The sequence below is a fragment of the Schistocerca gregaria genome, chromosome 6 (genome assembly GCF_023897955.1).
Source record: "Schistocerca gregaria isolate iqSchGreg1 chromosome 6, iqSchGreg1.2, whole genome shotgun sequence".
In the NCBI taxonomy this organism is placed as follows: Eukaryota; Metazoa; Arthropoda; class Insecta; order Orthoptera; family Acrididae; genus Schistocerca; species Schistocerca gregaria.
This window is the reverse complement of record NC_064925.1, coordinates 125723462-125741892: the sequence shown is the minus strand read 5'-3', so window position 1 is coordinate 125741892 and position 18431 is coordinate 125723462. Positions and strand designations below refer to the sequence as shown.

At 43.4% G+C, this 18431-nt stretch overlaps 1 protein-coding gene across 1 annotated transcript in view; it reads left to right on the top strand.

Annotated features, from left to right (window-relative positions):
* The window catches only part of LOC126278754 (odorant receptor coreceptor-like), a 41213-nt gene that overhangs the window by 8532 nt on the left and 14250 nt on the right, over positions 1–18431 (top strand). The window contains exons 2-4 of the mRNA XM_049979031.1: positions 3139–3279; positions 12789–13312; positions 16182–16281. Of these exons, the coding sequence (XP_049834988.1) occupies positions 3139–3279; positions 12789–13312; positions 16182–16281 (765 nt within the window). The remainder of the gene's footprint in view (positions 1–3138; positions 3280–12788; positions 13313–16181; positions 16282–18431) is intronic.

Sequence of the window (18431 nt, the reverse complement as noted above, 5' to 3'; positions counted from 1 at the left end):
AAGGCCCTCCAATATTCGAACAGCACCTTATCATTGATCAAAATGGGGTTAATCCTGCCTGTACCTTAGGTTTAGGTGATGTATTAATCATATAATAATTACTATAACACTTATGCCTAAGGTATTGACAGGATTAACCGCATTTCACTCATTGCTATGGTGCTATTCCTGTGATGGAGAGACCTTGCAACACCTATGCGAGTTACGAAAGGGAACAGCAATTTGCTTAAACGTGAATTGGAATTTTTATTGGATAGGGAGACGTACTATGGCAATCTGTGCAAGTACAGTAACTGCACTGTCAGTGTGACATAGCAGTTATTGCTTCTACCTACTAAGCAGGACACCTGAGTTCGAATCCTGGTGCTGGTACAAAATTTTATTCATTGCGTCAGCCTACATCATTGTCATAGATAAAGTTGAAACTCAATACGTCTCAGGAACATCAGCAATATATGATTAATGTAAGACAATCCTCATGGAAAACAAAATGTTAGTGTGGATTGGGACAAACCTAGCAATTCTAGGAATTTGGGGGAGGGGGGGCTTACACGTAGGGGAGAGAATAGATGGGGGTGGGTGGGACAGTGAAGGAGGATGTAATTGTGGAGTGCATTGAGTAAATTCAATTAAACGAAATACACATATGGCTTATTACATATATTCTTCTTCTTTAGCCTGCAGAAGAGACTATCATGTATAGTTTTCTTCAGTATTTTAATCGATTGTTAGTCTTGATACATTTGGCAATTGAAAGGAGGAACGCCACATATCGGCGCCAGTGAACATTTCCGGAGAATCGAACTTAGTAACTTGGTCTTTAATATTAACTGCATCGGTACAGTACAAACACTGTACGACTGCGAAGGTGTGTTTGTTACGAAAGTGAATTTATGTAAGGCGATTAAACTTTAGGATTTTTGTATGAAATCAGGTAGTAAACTACTTTTGCTTTTCACAGTGGTCTTCTTCTGCTACAAGAAAGTGTTTTACGAGGCTTTTTCAATAAATAATGCAAACCCTTTTTTTCTCGGTCAGACATCGTTGAAAAACTGTGGAATTTGTTGTGGTATATAGTGAAATGTGCTTTAAGTTCCGATAAGTGGGGCGCTAAACATATACTTCAAAATTACATCTGTACAGAGGTGCGTTCCTAGCAGGGAGCCCTCACTGAGTTTCTTTCGTCGGAAAACCTGGGCATCTCAGGTATTCGTAGGTACTTGTAAAAGCACGGTGAGCTGTCTGATGTCCCGCGTGTCCACCAGCCGCATACGGCTGCGACTCCAGCAATGTTGTAACGCAAGTCTCATTCAAGGTGATGGACGGATTACAAACTCCTGGTTCCTCAACCGGACGCAAGGTTTCATACAAGTCTGTACACACAAGAGGAGGTCACAGAGCACTGTTCTTTCTCATTCACCCTAGAGCTCCGATACACACCTCAACTTACATCTGTTTGACACAATCAATTACGCGCTCCACGTGAAGCAGTGCGTCCATGATGGGTCTGGTACCGCGCGCCACGGAATTTGAATCCGTGCCAGATATCATGGACGTCGAAGACCCCTAGAAGTGTCTGCACCATCGCGCCGTAAGCTGTGGCGGCATGCGCCTCCTGGCCCACATTTAGTGTGAGGGCGCCACAGTGGAACACGTGGTCCCTGCGGCCAATAGTGGCGTCCCGATCAAGTATTAAAGCGCCGGCCTCTCGCTTAGCCGACTTCTTTCCGCCAAACCTCTCCCTACCTCCCTTCAACCCCCCCTCCGAGTCCTTTTTGTAGTCCCCTCCTCTGCCTTCCCCACCCCTCTTATGGGTCCTCATCCCCCATTGGCTACTTTCCTCCCTGCCCCCTTCGCTTTTCCTCTCCTGCCCCCCTTTTTTTATTTCCACATCATTTGTCCAGTTCCCCCCCCCCTCCCCACCTGCTCTTGGCTGTGGTATGTCACATTTGCCAACCTTTTGAGTTTAGTGTTCCAGTGAATGTTCAGTGTTGTTCGTCTTTCTAGTGTTGAGAACAGAAACCATGCTGTCGCTGCATATGAATTTTATGCCTTTTGCGAAGAGAAACCAGACTGTCACAGTGTTTTTTTTTAATTGTCAGTCTATTATTTTACCTGTCGCCTTCATATGTATTTTATTTTCATCATCACCCCTTTGGTCTATGTTTTGATTTCCACGATTTTTTCTCCATGTTACTATTGAAGTCTCTGATTTTATCACCTGTTTTTATTATTTATTCTCTTCATCTTTTTTTTAAAAAAAATGGACGAAGATCGGCATACTAAGAAATTCGGTAAAGAAAAAAAAAATAATAAAAGCTTAGCCGGCCAGTCTAATCGTTGTGTGAGTCTTGACATATCGCCTCTACAACAGACATCGTGTTTACCTTTCTTTGTTTTCATAACTGGTGAACGTCTTGGATTCGTTTGGTTGTCTCTGTCACCCTGTTGCTTCTTGCGTGTTGTCGTTGTAAGCTCTCTCTCGATAGTCGTCGTTTCGTGTCCGTCTTTTCCGTTCGTTTGTTTATTCGCAAGCCGCTCTCCGTTTGGTCCCGCCGCTGTTTCTCGTCCACCCCACGCCCGTTCCCGTTGCGGTTACAGCAATGGGTAGGTTACTGATGCATCAAAGCGTTGTCTGCGTCGTCGACCACCATAGTATTACCATTCGTACATAGAAGCCTTACCAGTAAGGTGGCATAAGGCTGTCGCATTGAACGCAGATTATTTTGAGAAATAGATTTTTGTAGGCAGAGGAGTGAGTAAAATGTGGTGTATTAAAATCCTGAATAAAACCAACCCGTTTTCAGAAGGAGCGGTTCTTGGTGCTTCAGTCCGGAACCACGCTGAGGCTATGGTCGCACGTTCTAATCCTGCCTTGAGCATGGATGAGTGTGATGTCCTTAGGTTGGTTAGGTTTAAGTAGTCCCAAGTTCTAGCGGACTGATGACCTCAGATGTTAAGTCCCATAGTGCTCAGAGCCATTTGAACCATTCAGAAGAAAGAAGTGTTGCATTACTTATTGAACGCCCCTCGTGTTTGGAAGTGGTGCCATTTAATGGAAGGTACACAGATAGTAGTAAGTGTGTGCATGTGTGACTGCGACTGTGCATGCCACTCATGAGCGGTGTGTGCCGACAGGCGTTGTCGCTGGTGCGGCAGCGGTGGCGCCTGCGGCGTCTCGTGGCCAGCCTGGTGGACATCCGGAGGAGCTTCCGGGAAGAGGAGGGCACCCGCCAACGCTACGCTCGCCAGGCCGCCGTCTTCGGCTTCATCTGGCTGGTCAGCACTCTCCCCTCACCTCTTCTTGCCTGCCAATCTCACTCGCTACAGCCTGATTCAAACTCACAGTTTAATGAGGCGACCCTAAAGAGACGTCGGCAATTTCAAGAATTGTGTGTTTCATTCTGTAGACTGGAAGGGAGGGAGGAGAAAGGAAAGGAAAGCGACGACGAGTGAACCTGTATGCCAGACCAGGACTCGAATCCAGGACCTCATGCTCAACAGGCAACTGCGTTAACCACTTTGCTTCCTGAACACTGTGTTTACCGCAAATGTGCGGACCATCTCGGTACGTTCCCCTTCTTTGCGTCACCTATCCACAGTCCCTGTCCACGTCCTCCGTGCTCGCTAATTTCGGATTCCCACCAGACGTCGACCTTAAATGTGCTTCCGCACTGAAGGTGGTGGTGGGTTTATTGCTCTTTTTTTCTTTACTCTACTTCAGTTCACCAATGGGGCGGGATGGCAGCAGCATATGCGCTGCTCTTCAGCCGAAAGACAGAAAACATATAAAAGAAGACATTTAAAAATAATATAAAGGAGAAAACATGGTGTACAGAAATATAAAAAAGGGGGGAATATTAGGGAAGACATTAGACGAACAAGGGCCACTGCAAGAAGGAGATAAAAACCGTAAAAAGTAGTGCACACAAAAGTCACACACTGGGACAGTTAAAAGAACACAAGGTGAAATATAACCGGAGCACAAAAGTATCGACGGACGGTGTAGCACACAACTTTTAACTGACAGTAACACTACATATTAGTCCAGCACACAATTAAAAACACAACTCCCGACGCACGGTAGAACAGTGCCAAACACAACGCAGAAGTAGCACACTGATGACAATGAGCAAAACACAGGATCTGCCAGAGGCATGGAGAAAGGAGAGGGGGGAGGGGGGAGAGGGGGGAGGCAGGTAGATGGGTCATGTTGAAGAGGGCTGGGGAAGGGACACAGTTGAGGAGGGGGTCCAGGGCTCATGGGGAGAGAGAAGGAGGGGACGGGTAAAGTGGGCCCTGGGGAGGGAAGGGAGCAAGGTCAGGATACAGTTGGGAGGAAGGGTATATTTCATGGCGAAAATCAACATCCGGGAGGGGGAGGTGCTGGAAATTGCCATGATGAAGGAGATGGAGGGTGTGGAGGTGGAGACAGGGTGGGATATAGAGGTGTGACAACAGGCAGGGGGTGGAGAGGAGGGAGGAAATCGCAGGGGGGGGGGGGTTTAAAGCCTGCAAACAATGTAATGGATGTGGAGATGTTGGAGGAAAAGGAGGAGTGGGAGAAGGGGTTGAGGTCATATAGGGGCCATGTAGGGGAAGGAAGGCGGATATGGAAGACAAGGCAGACTGCATGGCGTTCAGTATTTGGAGGGCCTTGTAAAAGCACGTTGGTGTGGAGATCCAGGCAATAATGGCATAACAGAGGATAGGATGGATGAGGGAGTAGTAGGTGTGGAGGATGATGGAAGGATGCAGTCCCCATGTCTGGCCACAAAGGAGTTTCAGGAGATGGAGCCAGGAATGGGCTTTCTGCTGGATGGTCAGAAGGTGAGGGGTCCAAGTGATGGTCGAAAGTGAGGCCAAGGTATCTCAGGGGCGGGGGGGGGGGGGGGGGGGGGAGCTGGATGGGACAACCATAAATGATGAGGTAGAAGTCATGGAGACAGAAGGAATGGTTGGTGCGGCCTATGGTGATTGCCTGAGTTTTGGAAGGGTTTAGACGAAGGAACCACTGGCTACATCAAGTGGTGAACTGGTCAAGGTTGGTTTGGAGGATCTTACTGCTTATCAAGGTGAATCAATTATATGTCTTTTCTCTTGGACCTGTCAAACAGAATGGATACCAAGCGAAATACGCAGCTGTGATATGTTCCATGTATACAGATTGGGGAGGGAGGGGGAGAGGGGAAACGAAAGGGAAGAAGTGTTCGAAAGATGCATTCTTATAATTGATTCGCCTCAATGGAAAATGAATCTACAACCTTTAGTGCGGATGCACATTTACGTTCGATCTCTAGTGGGAATCTAAAATTAGTGAGCGTGGACGCCATAGGGTCTGTGGATAGGTGGCGCTGGGTAGGAATGTGGGTCGACCAGGAGGCGTGCAGAGATAGTCCTCGCATTTGCAATAAGCCCTGTTTCTAGGTGGTGTAGTGTTTGACTCAACTGCCTAGTAAACAGGAGATCCCAGGTTCTAGTTCGGGTCAGGCACACATTTTCACTCGTCGTTGCTAATATCGTTGGCAACGGCCTTGCCGCAATGGATACACAGGTTCCCATCAGATCATCAAAGTTAAGTGCTGTCGGGCGTGGCTGGCACTCGGATGGGTGCCAATACGGGCCACCATGCGCTGTAGCCATTTTTCGGGCTGCACTCACCCTCGTGACGGCAATTGAGGGGCTACTCGACCGAAAAGTAGCGGCTCCCGTCACAGAAAACCATCATAAGGAATGGGAGAGCGGTGTGCTGACCACACACCCCTCCTATCCGCATCGTCAGGTGAGGATGACACGGCGGTCGGACGGTCCCGATGGGCCACTTGCGGCCTGAAGAAGGAGAGTTGCTGTTGTCGTTAGTTCCTTTCCTTCCCCCCCCCTACACTTTAAATTTACGTTACATATAGATTCTGCGTGGAGTAGTGTCTGTTCTTTGGGTCATGCTCAAACGAATGGACACCAAGCGTTAATATAATGACTTGTCTGCCGTCAGCTGAACAAATTTATTGTTTATTTTCTACCGACTTCGGTCGTAACGATCATCTTCACACAAAGAAAGCTCTACATTAGAAGGATATCCAGTTCAACTTCCCTCTAGAGAAATCCAAAATCATCAGGTTGTAACAGGTCAGGCTTTCGAGGCCGGAACATCACTGATTTCGCTATGATTAAACAGAAAAATCAATAAGGTGGTAACACACGGACACTCCCTAACTACTAGATGAATCCTCATGAGCTTTTCACAGGTAACTGGAGCGTAGATTACGGAAAAGGAGAGATTTGAAGTTAAAGTTTTAGGAGTCTGCTCAGGTTCGTAGTTCAGATGCATAACTCAGTGGCACGGTCATCATGGCGTAGTATGCCAAAGAAGCAACATACGAAGCTGTTAGTTTCGTAGTACACCAAAGAACCAATAGATAGCGCGGTTTAATTCTATTTTTTCTTTTCTATTTCAACTACTGAAGTATTTTCGGACGTTTACGTCAGTGACAGAATAAGGTGTCGCAGTTTTATTTCTACGAATAAAAACAATCGTTAAATTTACTTGGCTACGATATATGTATTTACTGATTTCGTTTTATGTATTAAAATCTTTGCGCGGCCCCTACCGCAGGACGTTCGAGTCCTCCCTGGGGCATGGGTGTGTGTGTGTGTTGTTCTTAGGATAAGTTAGTTTAAGTAGTGTGTAAGTCTAGGGACCGATGACCTCAGCAGTTTGGTCCCTTAGGAATTCACACACATTTATTAAAATATCACCTCTAACAGTGCCTCTAAGCACTAAAGAAAATGTTCTTAATTGTAATTAGGTCCATAATTATATTAATTTTGCGTTGAATGGGTAAAATTTCCCATTCCAGGAAAGCGCTTCAAACTTGTTTTATCTTGAAAACTGTTCATATCGTTGATTACGAAAATGAGTCGCCAGGCAAGGGATATTTACAAAGGTGGATGTCGCATCCAATTTTCTATGGATAAGCGTAGAAAAAAGCGGTTTTCGGTAATTTTAGCAAAACTTCCATTGCTATGCTGTCACTGCGAAATCAGAGGGAAACCACAGGCATTATTTTTCCCGAGGGCATGCAGTTCTGCTTTGTATATAAAAGATAAAGGCATTCTTTTTCGTAAAATATTCCGGTGGTAAGACACTCCGCAGTTAGGATCTCCAGGAGAGACTTGAAGCCACCATCAGGAAAACCGAAACGTGCATATGACTGGTTGGATCGTGGAATACTACATTCTTTAATCGAGTTGGTAAGCTATAGAATTTAAAAAGGAAAAAGCATAGGTTGATGTTCTATATAGTAGGACTTTGTGAAGTCCCATAGTGGGGAGAACTTCTGGTCATGTGAGTACAGTCGGCGGGGGTGGCCAAGCGGTTAAAGGTGCTACAGTCTGGAAGCGTGCGACCGCTACGGGCGCAGGTTCGAATCCTGCCTCGGGCATGGATGTGTGTGATGTCCTTAGGTTAGTTAGGTTTAAGTAGTTGTAAGTTCTAGGGGACTGATGACCTTAGAACCTTACAAGTTAAGTCCCATAGTGCTCAGAGCCAGCCATGTGAGTACAACGCTATAAATACCCACTAAAACAGGTATAATGCAGGACTACTTCTAATAATGGGTTAGGAAATAGGAAAGCGGGTAAGTTTCCATGAACAGCATAGCGAACGCATTGTAGGATCCTAGACAGACACGAAGCTAGCTCCCACCACGACAGCAATACCCCTTGACATGCCACCTTGGTGTGCTCATGCAGAAAAGATTCAAAGAACGTTTGTTGAGATAACATAAATTATCAAGGGAAACGAAAATTGTCGCCCGGTTTATGGCGCCGTGTCACGGATTGCGCGGACCCTCCCGCCGGAGGTTCGAGTCCTCCCTCGGTCATATGTGTGTGTGTTGTTCTTAGGATAAGTTAGTTTAAGTAGTGTGTAAGTCTAGGGACCGAAGACCTCAGATATCTGAAAATTTTTGATCCAAATTTCAAGGGTTATTGGGGAATGGAATTCGACAGGGGAAAAGGAAAGAAGGAACAGTAGCAGAAGACCACAGACTAGGGCAAAGGAATGAAAGAAGATGCAGGGTGGTACAACTTTGCACAGAGCGTGATTTGGTCACGGCTAATACTTGGTTTCATAATCATGAAAAAAGATTGTCTACATGGATGAGATCTGGAGGTAGGAATATTTCTGAAAGGTTACACAGTGGTGAGATAGAGATTTCCAAAGCAGATTTTAAACCGTATAATACATTTCTGGAATCAGTTGTGGACTCTGGCCACAATTCATTTGTTAGTAGTTGCAGAAGTAGTTTAAGACGCATGAGAAAAGTAGGAAATTAAGGAGGTGGACCTGACGAACCTGAAAGCAGAGTACCAAACAGGAAAAAAAAGGTCCATTGGAAATCCCTGCATAACGCACGAGATATCGAATGTAATTGACAAAGGGGTAACATTTTAAAAAGCAGCAAATGTTCATGGGAAAAGGGAATACATAGTTTTAAGAAACGAGACTGATAAAAAGTGCAGATTTGCAAAGCCGGAATAGCTAGACGCGGAACACAAGAACGTACAGTGATGCATAAGATACTGAGAAAGGATTAGGCAGATCACTGAAAGGCCTAATTGGAAACAAAGTCACTTGAGTAGACTACATTACCTCAGAATCACTGAGAATGAATAAACTGGCAGAAGCCGACCACCTGGAAGATTTCTGTTGATCCTTTGTGGATCTCAGATAGCGGCTGGTCCAATATTTACCACAGAAAAGTCTTTAAACTACCGTATATTATCGGAACTTAGACGACCAGTTTCAGTATCTCATTAATGCCATCTTCGGGGCCCTATGCACTCTGTGTATAGACAAACAAATATATCGATACTTGCATAATTGGAGCGGATTCCGTGAATTGTTTTTGGGGTGTTTCCTTCGAAGACTTCACAGAAACTGTTGTTGTGAAGTCTTCGAATGAAACACTCCAAAGACGAATTCAAGGAATCCAGATATTGAAAACTCCAGTTATGCAAGGGTCGGTTTATTGTTTATCTATACAGTGAGTGAACGAAGAAAACTACCAGATATAGAGAGTGGTAGTAGGAGGAAAAGGTACAACAATCTAATACACAACTCTTTGTGAAGGACACTGTTCTCCGCCCCAAAGAACTGTCAAATGATCCAAACTCTGTCTCTCTGTCTCTGTCTCTCTCTCTCTCTCTCTCTCTCTCTCTCTCTCTCTCTCTCTCTCTCTCACACACACACACACACACACACACACACACACACACACAATCTCCACACAATCACTTCCACTCACTCTTACCTATTCACATACAATGTCGGACACACCTCCGGACAGCCTCCGTTCTCTCGCCCGGTCCATAATTCCAGCCCAGAAGCGTAGGAGCGTGGGGGATATTATACCCCCTTCATTGTCTTTTTCGATTTCAAATTCCACTCCAGGTGCCACTGCTCCACAAACAATAGGCCAGTCCAAGTCATTTAGCAGGTAAGAGACTACATTCGACACTAAGAGTGCATATCTTCGGAAGTCTCAGGCCGGAACACCGAGAAAATTTCATACATTCATTACTCTTGGTGCCGCTCTAGTTATGAATTCCTTTATTATCAATTCTATACAACCTGTGGCCATAAAAAAGCTTAAAACCATGGTCCCATCTAAGCTGTAACCTCTTCTCAAAACTGCACGTCACGACGGGATAATTGCTACCTTCGATGTGGAGTGATGCCAAGAAGCAGCCAAGTACATCATCTGTGTTTCAAAGTTTTGCCACAGATGATGAACTTGGTAACTTCTTCCAACCTTGATGACTAGTCGAAGACGCTAACTCCAAACCACAGGTTCAATAGTACAGTTCAGTACGCATGGGAAAGTCACCAGATATATAATGAATTACACGGTATATGATGTGCTAGATGACGATACTTCTCGCTTTAGAAAAGGTAAAGGCACGAGAGGGGCAATTCTGACGTTGCGATTGATAATGGAAGCAAGACTAAAGAAAAATCAAGACATATTCGTAGAATTTGTCGACCTGGAAAAAGCGTTCGATAATGTAAAATAGTGCAAGATGTTCTAAATTCTGAGAAAAATACGGCTAAGCGGTAGGTAGTGACACATAATATACGATATGCACAAGAGCCGAGAGGGAATAATAAGAGTGGACGGCCAAGAACGAAGTGCTCGGGTTGAAAAGGGTGTGAGACAGGGATGTAGTCTTTCGTCCCACTGTTCAATCTGTTCATCGAAGAAGGAATGATGGAAATAGAAGAAAGGTTTGGAAGTGGAATTAAAGTTCAAGGTAAAAGGATATCAATGATAAGATTCGCTGATGATATTGCTATCCTGAGTGAAACTGAATAAGAATTACATGATATGCTGAATTGAAGGAACAGTCAAATGAGTAGAGAATACGGATTGAGAGTAAATCGAAGAAAGACGAATTTAATGAGAAGTATCAGCGATGAGAACAGCGAGGAACCTAACATCAAGATTTAAGGAATTCTGCTAGATTCCTCTGCTTAAGCAGTAAAATAACCAATGACGGGCGGAGTAAGGAGGACATCAAAAGCACACTATCACTAGCACAAAGGGTATTCCAGGCCAAGAGAAGTCTACTATTATCAAACATAGGCCTTACTTTAAGGAGGAAATTTCTAAGGAAGCACGTCTGGAGTATAGCATTGTGTGGTAGTGAATCGTGGACTGTGGGAAAACCGGAGCAGAAGGGAATCGAATCATTTGAGATGGTGTGATAAGGACGATTGTTGAAAATTAGATAGACTGATCAGGTAAGGAATGAGGAAGTGCTGCGCAGAATCGGAGAGAAAAAGGATACATGGAAAACACTGACAAGGAGAAGGGAGAGGATGATAGAACGTATCGGAGAATGAAACTGTAGAGGAAGACAAATATTGGAATACATCCATCAAATAATTCAGGATGTAGTTTGCAAGTGCTACTCTGAGATAAAGAGGTTGGCACAGAAGACGAATTTGTGGCAGGTCGCATCAAACCAATCAGAAGATAGAAGACCCAAAAAAAAGGGGGAAAAATGATATGCCGAAACACTTAGACCACCTGGAACACACTGCGTTGCGTAGGTTTGACAAGTCATTGATAGGTTTCTGGAGGTAAGCGACATTGGACGTCTATTCTGAAGTCACGCAATGCCCAGATACTTTACGAGCACAGTACTAGCTGTGTTGGATCTGGGTCATAGCAGTGGGCAAGACAGCAACGTGAGTTCACTTTCGTGCTCTAAAACCACTACAGCACGATTCTGGGCTTGTAACATGGAGAGCTGTCCTGCTAGAAGATGCCCTCGTTCGTCGAAAGAGGTATCCAACCTGAAGGAATGAAGACGGTTCGCAAAAGAGTTCACATAATCCACAAGTGTCTTACTACCTTCGGTTACCGCAGGTCCTATAGAAGCCCAAGTGAATGTTCCCTACACCACAATACTGCAGCCGCTCACCTGGGTGACCCTTTACCGGACATCACCTTCCAACGAGGCAACCCGTTCACACTGAGCCATAGTCCAGTCTCCGTGATAGTAAGCTCACTGAAATCGTAACTGACACTATAGTTTAGAGAACATGGGAAAAATAAGGGGTCATATACTGTGGAGCCCCATATTCAACACTGTTATTTGAATAACCTGCTCCAAAACACTTGTCCTGCAATGGCATTGTACACTGTCGCCATCTATCCCCCTTTAACATTTTTTTGAGAGCAAGTCCAAACAGCTGTTACGTACGTCCTGTAATGTAACTAGCCATTTCGGTTTCATTCCAATTATCACGCTATAAAGATCAAATATTAATGACATGTCATTATTTCAATATGGCAATCCGTACTACACCATTTGAGCTGCTCATTATCTACAGAACCAAACAGGCAATCTTACACAACAGGTGGTGTCTCAGATTTTAAATCACCGTTACATCCTGCCGTAGAAAGTGTCCGCTCATTAGATGTCCATGTTCAGCAATAATGCCTCCAACACCTTGTCGCCTGCTCGTGCTTTCGGCGACCTTCAAGCACTTGTCGTACATGTAAATGGTAGTAACATGCGAACAGCCGACTATCTTTGTCGTTCCCGAGTTGCTCGTTCCCATCCACCAGGTCTTCACAATGTGACCTTTGTCAGAGCCACATAATTCGGTGTAGTTACCCATTTTAGACCAACATCATCATCGGAACGACTCTCCTCCTGTCTGTGCTCTGGTTATATGATTTCATCACAGCCAGCAGGTGCCATTTAATCCTGCCCTGGGTAGCGGCCAGGATACTGTGGCACATCAGTGTACTTAGTGAATGCTGGCGGTTGTGATTCGAAATTGGGTTACTGGTAGATAAAGGCACTGATCCACCTGTCCTTCTGCTGCCTAGATTCATTGATTAGTGAGGTTCTGAGCGCCAATCCGCCAACTTCCATTGATGACTGGGCTACTCATCAACCCGAGTTATCCCTGTGATTTGAGGCTGAGCCATGTGTAGATGACTACGCTGAGAAAAGTGTCTCTGTGCATGCTAAAGAGGGTAAGGCAGGGTAGAGCATGGGCGGCAGCTGCCCCTTCAACAGTGGATGACATTCAGCCAGGACTAGGTGTGTGATTTCAGACTGTGCTGTGTTCAGTTCACGAAGGAGGAGGAGACTGGACTGGTCGAAGAGCCAGGGACCTGTCAGCGTGCAGCAGGTCACCAAATGCCACTGCTGCCATGATTCCTCTTCAGAGCCAGTTATCTGATTCGAGGTTGTGATGTGTGCAGGTACCGGCGGAGATGCACTTGACATTCTGGTGCCTGGACCCGCTGATCAGCCACGCACTGAGCAGCGCAGATGAAGAGCCCCAGCTGCCGCTTCCTGTGTGGTTGCCTTTCAACCAGAGCGATCCATCAAACTACGGGTTCCTCTGGACGCTGGAGTCCTCGATGATAGTAAGCGGCGTGCAGCTCTCTCTCTTCATCGACGTCGTCTTCGTCACTCTCATCATAAGCGTCACGGCCGAGATACACGTCCTCAACAGCAACATTCAGAGTATGAGAAAGGCAACTACCCATGTAACTAGTCTACAGTCGATGACCACTACATCCACGTTCGCTAGAACGGCCCGAGATACTGCATCTAGCGACGAGTCGATAATCCTCCCAAATTCTATCACAACTAACATTGGCTTGGTCAGTACTTCTATATCTGACTTCACTTCAAGATACTCCAAACAAGGAAAAAGTGCTGATGACGAAATGTACAGGCTGTTAGTAAAGAGCATCCAGCACCATCAACTCATTGTCGAGTAAGTATACATCAGGACATGATTTACACAATACGCATTATCGTTTGTCAAAAACAATTGTTCATTCAGAATTTATTACTTGTAAAATGTCTCTTTAGAGAGAACTTCTTTCTTCACTAACACATAAAACTGCTGATCGACGCATTTTCCACCGTAGGCTTAACACCACGTTAGTTTGGGTGTCAGTGGTAATATTCACATATATGAGAATATACAGCCTACACTTGCAGGTTAACTTTATCGTTTACCTAGGTTTCAACGTTAGTAATGACGTTTTCTTCAGAACCTGCAACAAGTTAATATTGTAATGCGCTAGTAAATTATATTAGATGCGGTCATCCTACATGATGCAACGTATAGTACTTACATAAATTATTATTTAAATATTTGCCTAAAACACGCCATGTCCTAATTCAACTTCATAAATCTTGATTCATAACCATAAGGTTTTGTCACTTCTATGAAACCACCTGTATAAATTCACTTTAAGCCATTGTATTGGCCTAGAGCATGTGGACCCCAAGGGCTTCGCTGTCTGCCTCAGAGATGGTGGCGCCCATGCGCGAGACGCATTGAGTCAAACTCTTATTACGCACGCGTCAGATAACCTTTTTGCTATGAATTAATTTTTTATTTTACTATTGTAAGTTAATTACTGTATCCAGCATGACTAAGTTTTACATTCTACTACAGAGCTTTCTAAACTGCCCAACAAATCTCGTATGAACATCTGTAGGAAAGGATCTATTATTACAGAAACTGTGAGGTGCATTATGAATTATTGTAAACGTAGTAAAGGTTGGCAGCCTTCGAAGTATGCCCTATTTTTAGATGCAATTGATCGTTTAGTAAATTGCTTCTATCTGTAATTAGGTGTGCATGAATTTGTGGTTCCTCAAGCGTGTCGAGTCTATATCCCTTAACTTCATGATGTAGTAGCTCTATGTCACGTAAAGGTTTAGGTGTGTGAGCCATTTGCACCAGATGTTCCGCAAAGGCTGACCCCTGTGTTCCTACGCCCTTTATTGGAAGATGTTCTTTAAACCTTACTGCTATAGCCCTGCCTGTTTGACCTATGTAATAACATGGGCACTCATTAAACATAATCTTATATACGCCTGATTTCGCTGGCTTGTCACCGTCTTTCTTAAGGGAATGAACCTAATATTGCTTTAAACTATTACTTGTCGAGTAGGAAATTATAAATCCTGAATTTTTCAACAAGCACCGTATCTTGTAGGAGACATTACCTATATAAGGAACCGACAACCATTTCTTCGTCTGATTCAGATCTTGGGTTTGAGTATTTGTGTTTACTACAGTCGTTGTCCTTTTTCGCGTTTTCTTATGAAACCTAGGTAAACGATAAAGTTAACCTGCAACTGTAGGCTGTATTTTCTTATATAAACAACATCAGTTGCTGTCGCTGCATAAAAATGTTAAAAGTTATGCAATACTCACAAGTTTTTTCCTGCAATGAGCCAGATAAATGTGCAAAAATGTAAATAGTATTGACATGAAAGTCAAATGATAATGAACATTGTTAACTCTGTAACAACGTGAGTACATTTGAAACGCCACCAACAGAGATACTAAACTTGTGAATCACGATACGTAGCTATATTAACTGTTCTAGAAAATGACCTGTCCAATATTGCGCAGAATTCATTCCTTCATTCATCAATCTGAACACATTCCCATTTTCAAAACGGTAATTAGTTACTATATGGTAACTTGCAGTGACTTCTGTTTATTTGAACTTCTACTATCAAACAAAAATCTCCAATCACACTGTTTCAAAAGGAGCATTTTTGACAGAGTTTAAGGACTTACTTCACCATTTTTGTTGGAAGTCAATCTGAATATCTGCAATTTGCTGGGAACTTTTAAGCCGTCTTTTATTATTTCGTAAAAGAAATGTATATTTCAACCTGGTTAAAACCATGGTCATGAACAGTTCCAAAGGAAACATATGAATAAATTCCTAAACATGCAAGTTAAGTAATTTGTCAACTTCGACATTAAACTGTGCCTTTAGAAGAGATTTTCATCTTATGAGTAACAATGGTAAAAATTAAGAACCAAGCGGAAGGGATACCAATATATGAAGGGCTTATTTCAATAGTGGTTCAAGTTTATTACTTCCACTTTTCTGTCAGCAATGCTTCTGAAATTAATGAGGCAAGCAAACAGAAAGAAAGGTTCATCTCTAGCAAGAGGCCATATGCTTTAATATTTCTCGTATCTCAACTGCAGATTTTTCAGCGCTCATTTAACATTAGGACTCTGTATCTCAATATGAACAAAAATGGACTGGTACCACTATTGAAATAAGCCCTTCATATGTTACATCTACTAACAGAAAGTGCTAGTAAAAAGAATTCTATCTTACACGTTTGTAAAGGGATTAATACCGCCTATTCTCAGTTGAAAACCAGGTATATGGGGATTAGATAAAGGCATTGCAATCGATAACAATCTCATTAAGCCCTTCAACGCACTTCATTCAGGAAATAGGCCGAACAGCAATTGTTGAAAACTTCCCGCAAATCTAAAATACGCTATAAGTATCAAGAATGAGCTGAAAGTTGCTGAAATCTTTAATGGTGAATATTTAAAAGGAATTTCAGTTTATTTCCATGTTGCGAATATTATTTCGTTATGCGTTACATGTACGATTTTTGTTTTCGCTGTAGTAATTTTCTGTATACATGACAAATAACAATGATTTTTCTTTAGAATAAGTACATATAGACAAAGTGAATATTTTAAAAGAGTTGTTACACATGAAAAGGAGGGGGGAATCTGCAGCGCAGATGGAAAAATTAAACAGACAGTGCGATAACCATTTCTAAATTTTTCTTTGCAGGTGTGTGAGCGAGTTAGAAAAGGCAGTAAGCATGGGAATATTTGCCGTTCTTTCTATAAACATTCTCAACTTATGTTCGCATGTCTTCTCACTAGTAGTTGTAAGTATGATATCTGAGCGCTTGTATTGTGTTAATTGCCTGTGATCTTCTATTGCTTATCGCTTATTACTGTAGTATTAGGATTACACTTCGGCCGGCCGGTGTGGCCGAGCGGTTCTAGGCGCTTCAGTCTGGACCCGCGCGACCGCTACGGTCGCAGGTTCGAATCCTGCCTCGGGCATGGATGTGTATGATTACCTTTACGTTAGTTAGGTTTAAGTAGTTCTAAGTTCTAGGGGACTGATGACCTCAGATGTTAAGTCCCATAGTGCTCAGAGACATTTTTTGGATTGCACTTGTGTACCTGTCAACTTAAGTTCGCAAAAATTTCAGCAGTACATAGCATCTCAGTTTTGTCTCCATAATCCGCAGTAGGACAATTAACTACTATCACCGACTACAAAGCCGATTCTTCTCTAGCTATAAAACTGATGACTGCTCCATGAAGCCTGTCTGCTTGCCGTGAAAGGAACAATTTCCAACCAAAGCCACTAAAAATAAAAACATTTTCTTTTCGTATGAGGAAAAGGGAGGCAAAAAAATAAAGATTTTCAATTTCGTGACTTAAGAATAGTTATGATCTCTGCTGGACGGAATGTAGCCTTTTAAAAGGCTGCCAGAAATAGTGTTGTGCACAAATTTACCGGAACAAATCGGGGAACACAACCAGGAACTGTAAGGATTTCCGTGGTAGTTTCGTGTTGCTCTACAGACAAATACGAAAGCCGTGTACGAGAGTCCACCACACCATATCAGAGGACGTGGATATCAACGGGACGTGTCGTCTCATTACGGGCTTTCTATATCCATCGCCTCTGGAGAGATTGTAATGTCTAATTGCAATCACACCTCCTTGACATTCAACGAGAAGTATAAGCCAGAAAAAAACAGGAGCAAAACAACAGCGTCAGAGACTCGTCCTCTGTTTACCTTTTAGAAAACACGTACATGACTGATACCGAGATGGAGTTTCCTTAACTGAGGCATTCTTCATAGCACCACGACTGGAAATGAAACGGTGCGATAGAATACAGCATGTGGAAACATGCATGATACCTGAAGAAGGGTGTCTCATGGAGTACCTGAATGTCATTCGTCCGACTTCGTTCTGGGGCCACAAGGAGGAAACCATGTCCAGGAAGGGAGTCTTAGTGTTGGAGTCAGTGATCAGTGAATGTACGTTTCAGCAGACCGTAAACCACTTCTTGCAGTGCCGCCTTAACAAAAGCTATGATCAGTACACTTGAGGCTGTCAGTTTTGGTGTGACGGTGTTTAATGTTTATATTTTGTTCTTAGTCAAGTTGCATATACAGAAAGGTCTATTGATGGTGGCTGGGTAAAATATCTCACAAAATAGGCGTCAAACGAAAAAACTACAAAAAAATAAACTTGTCTAGCTTGAAGGGGGAAACCAGATGGCGATATGGTTGGTCGGCTAGATGCCGCTGCCATAAGTGAAATGGATATCAACTGCGTTTTTTTAAAAAATAGGATCCCACATTTTTATTAATTCTTGTAGTGCGTAAAGGAATACGAATGTTTTAGTTGGACCACTTTTTTCGTTTTGCGATAGATGGCGCTGTAATAGTCACAAACACATGGCTAACAATTTTAGACGAACATTTGGTAACAGGTAGGTTTTTTAAATTAAAATACAGATCGTAGACACGTTTGCACATTTTATTTGGGTTATTCCAATGTGATATATGTACCCTTGTGAACTTATCATTTCTGAGAACGCATGCTGTTACAGCGTGATTACCAGTAAATACCACATTAATGCAATAAATGCTCAAAATGATGTCCGTCAACCCCAGTGCATTTGGCAATAAGTGTAACGACATTCCTCTCAGCAGTGAGTAGTTCGTCATCCGTAATGTTCGCACATGCAGTGACCATGCGCTGACGCATGTTGTGAGGCGTTGTCGGTGAACGTGCGGGCCATGGTATGGTGCTTCGACAACCAATCCACCTGTCATGAAATATGCTATTCACTACCGCTTCAACTGCACGAGAGCTATGTGCCGGACATCCATCACGTTGGAAGTACATCGCCATTCTGTGATGCAGTGAAACATCTTGTAGTAACATCGGTAGAATATTACGTAGGAAATCAGCATACACTGCACCATTTCGGTTTCTAATGATA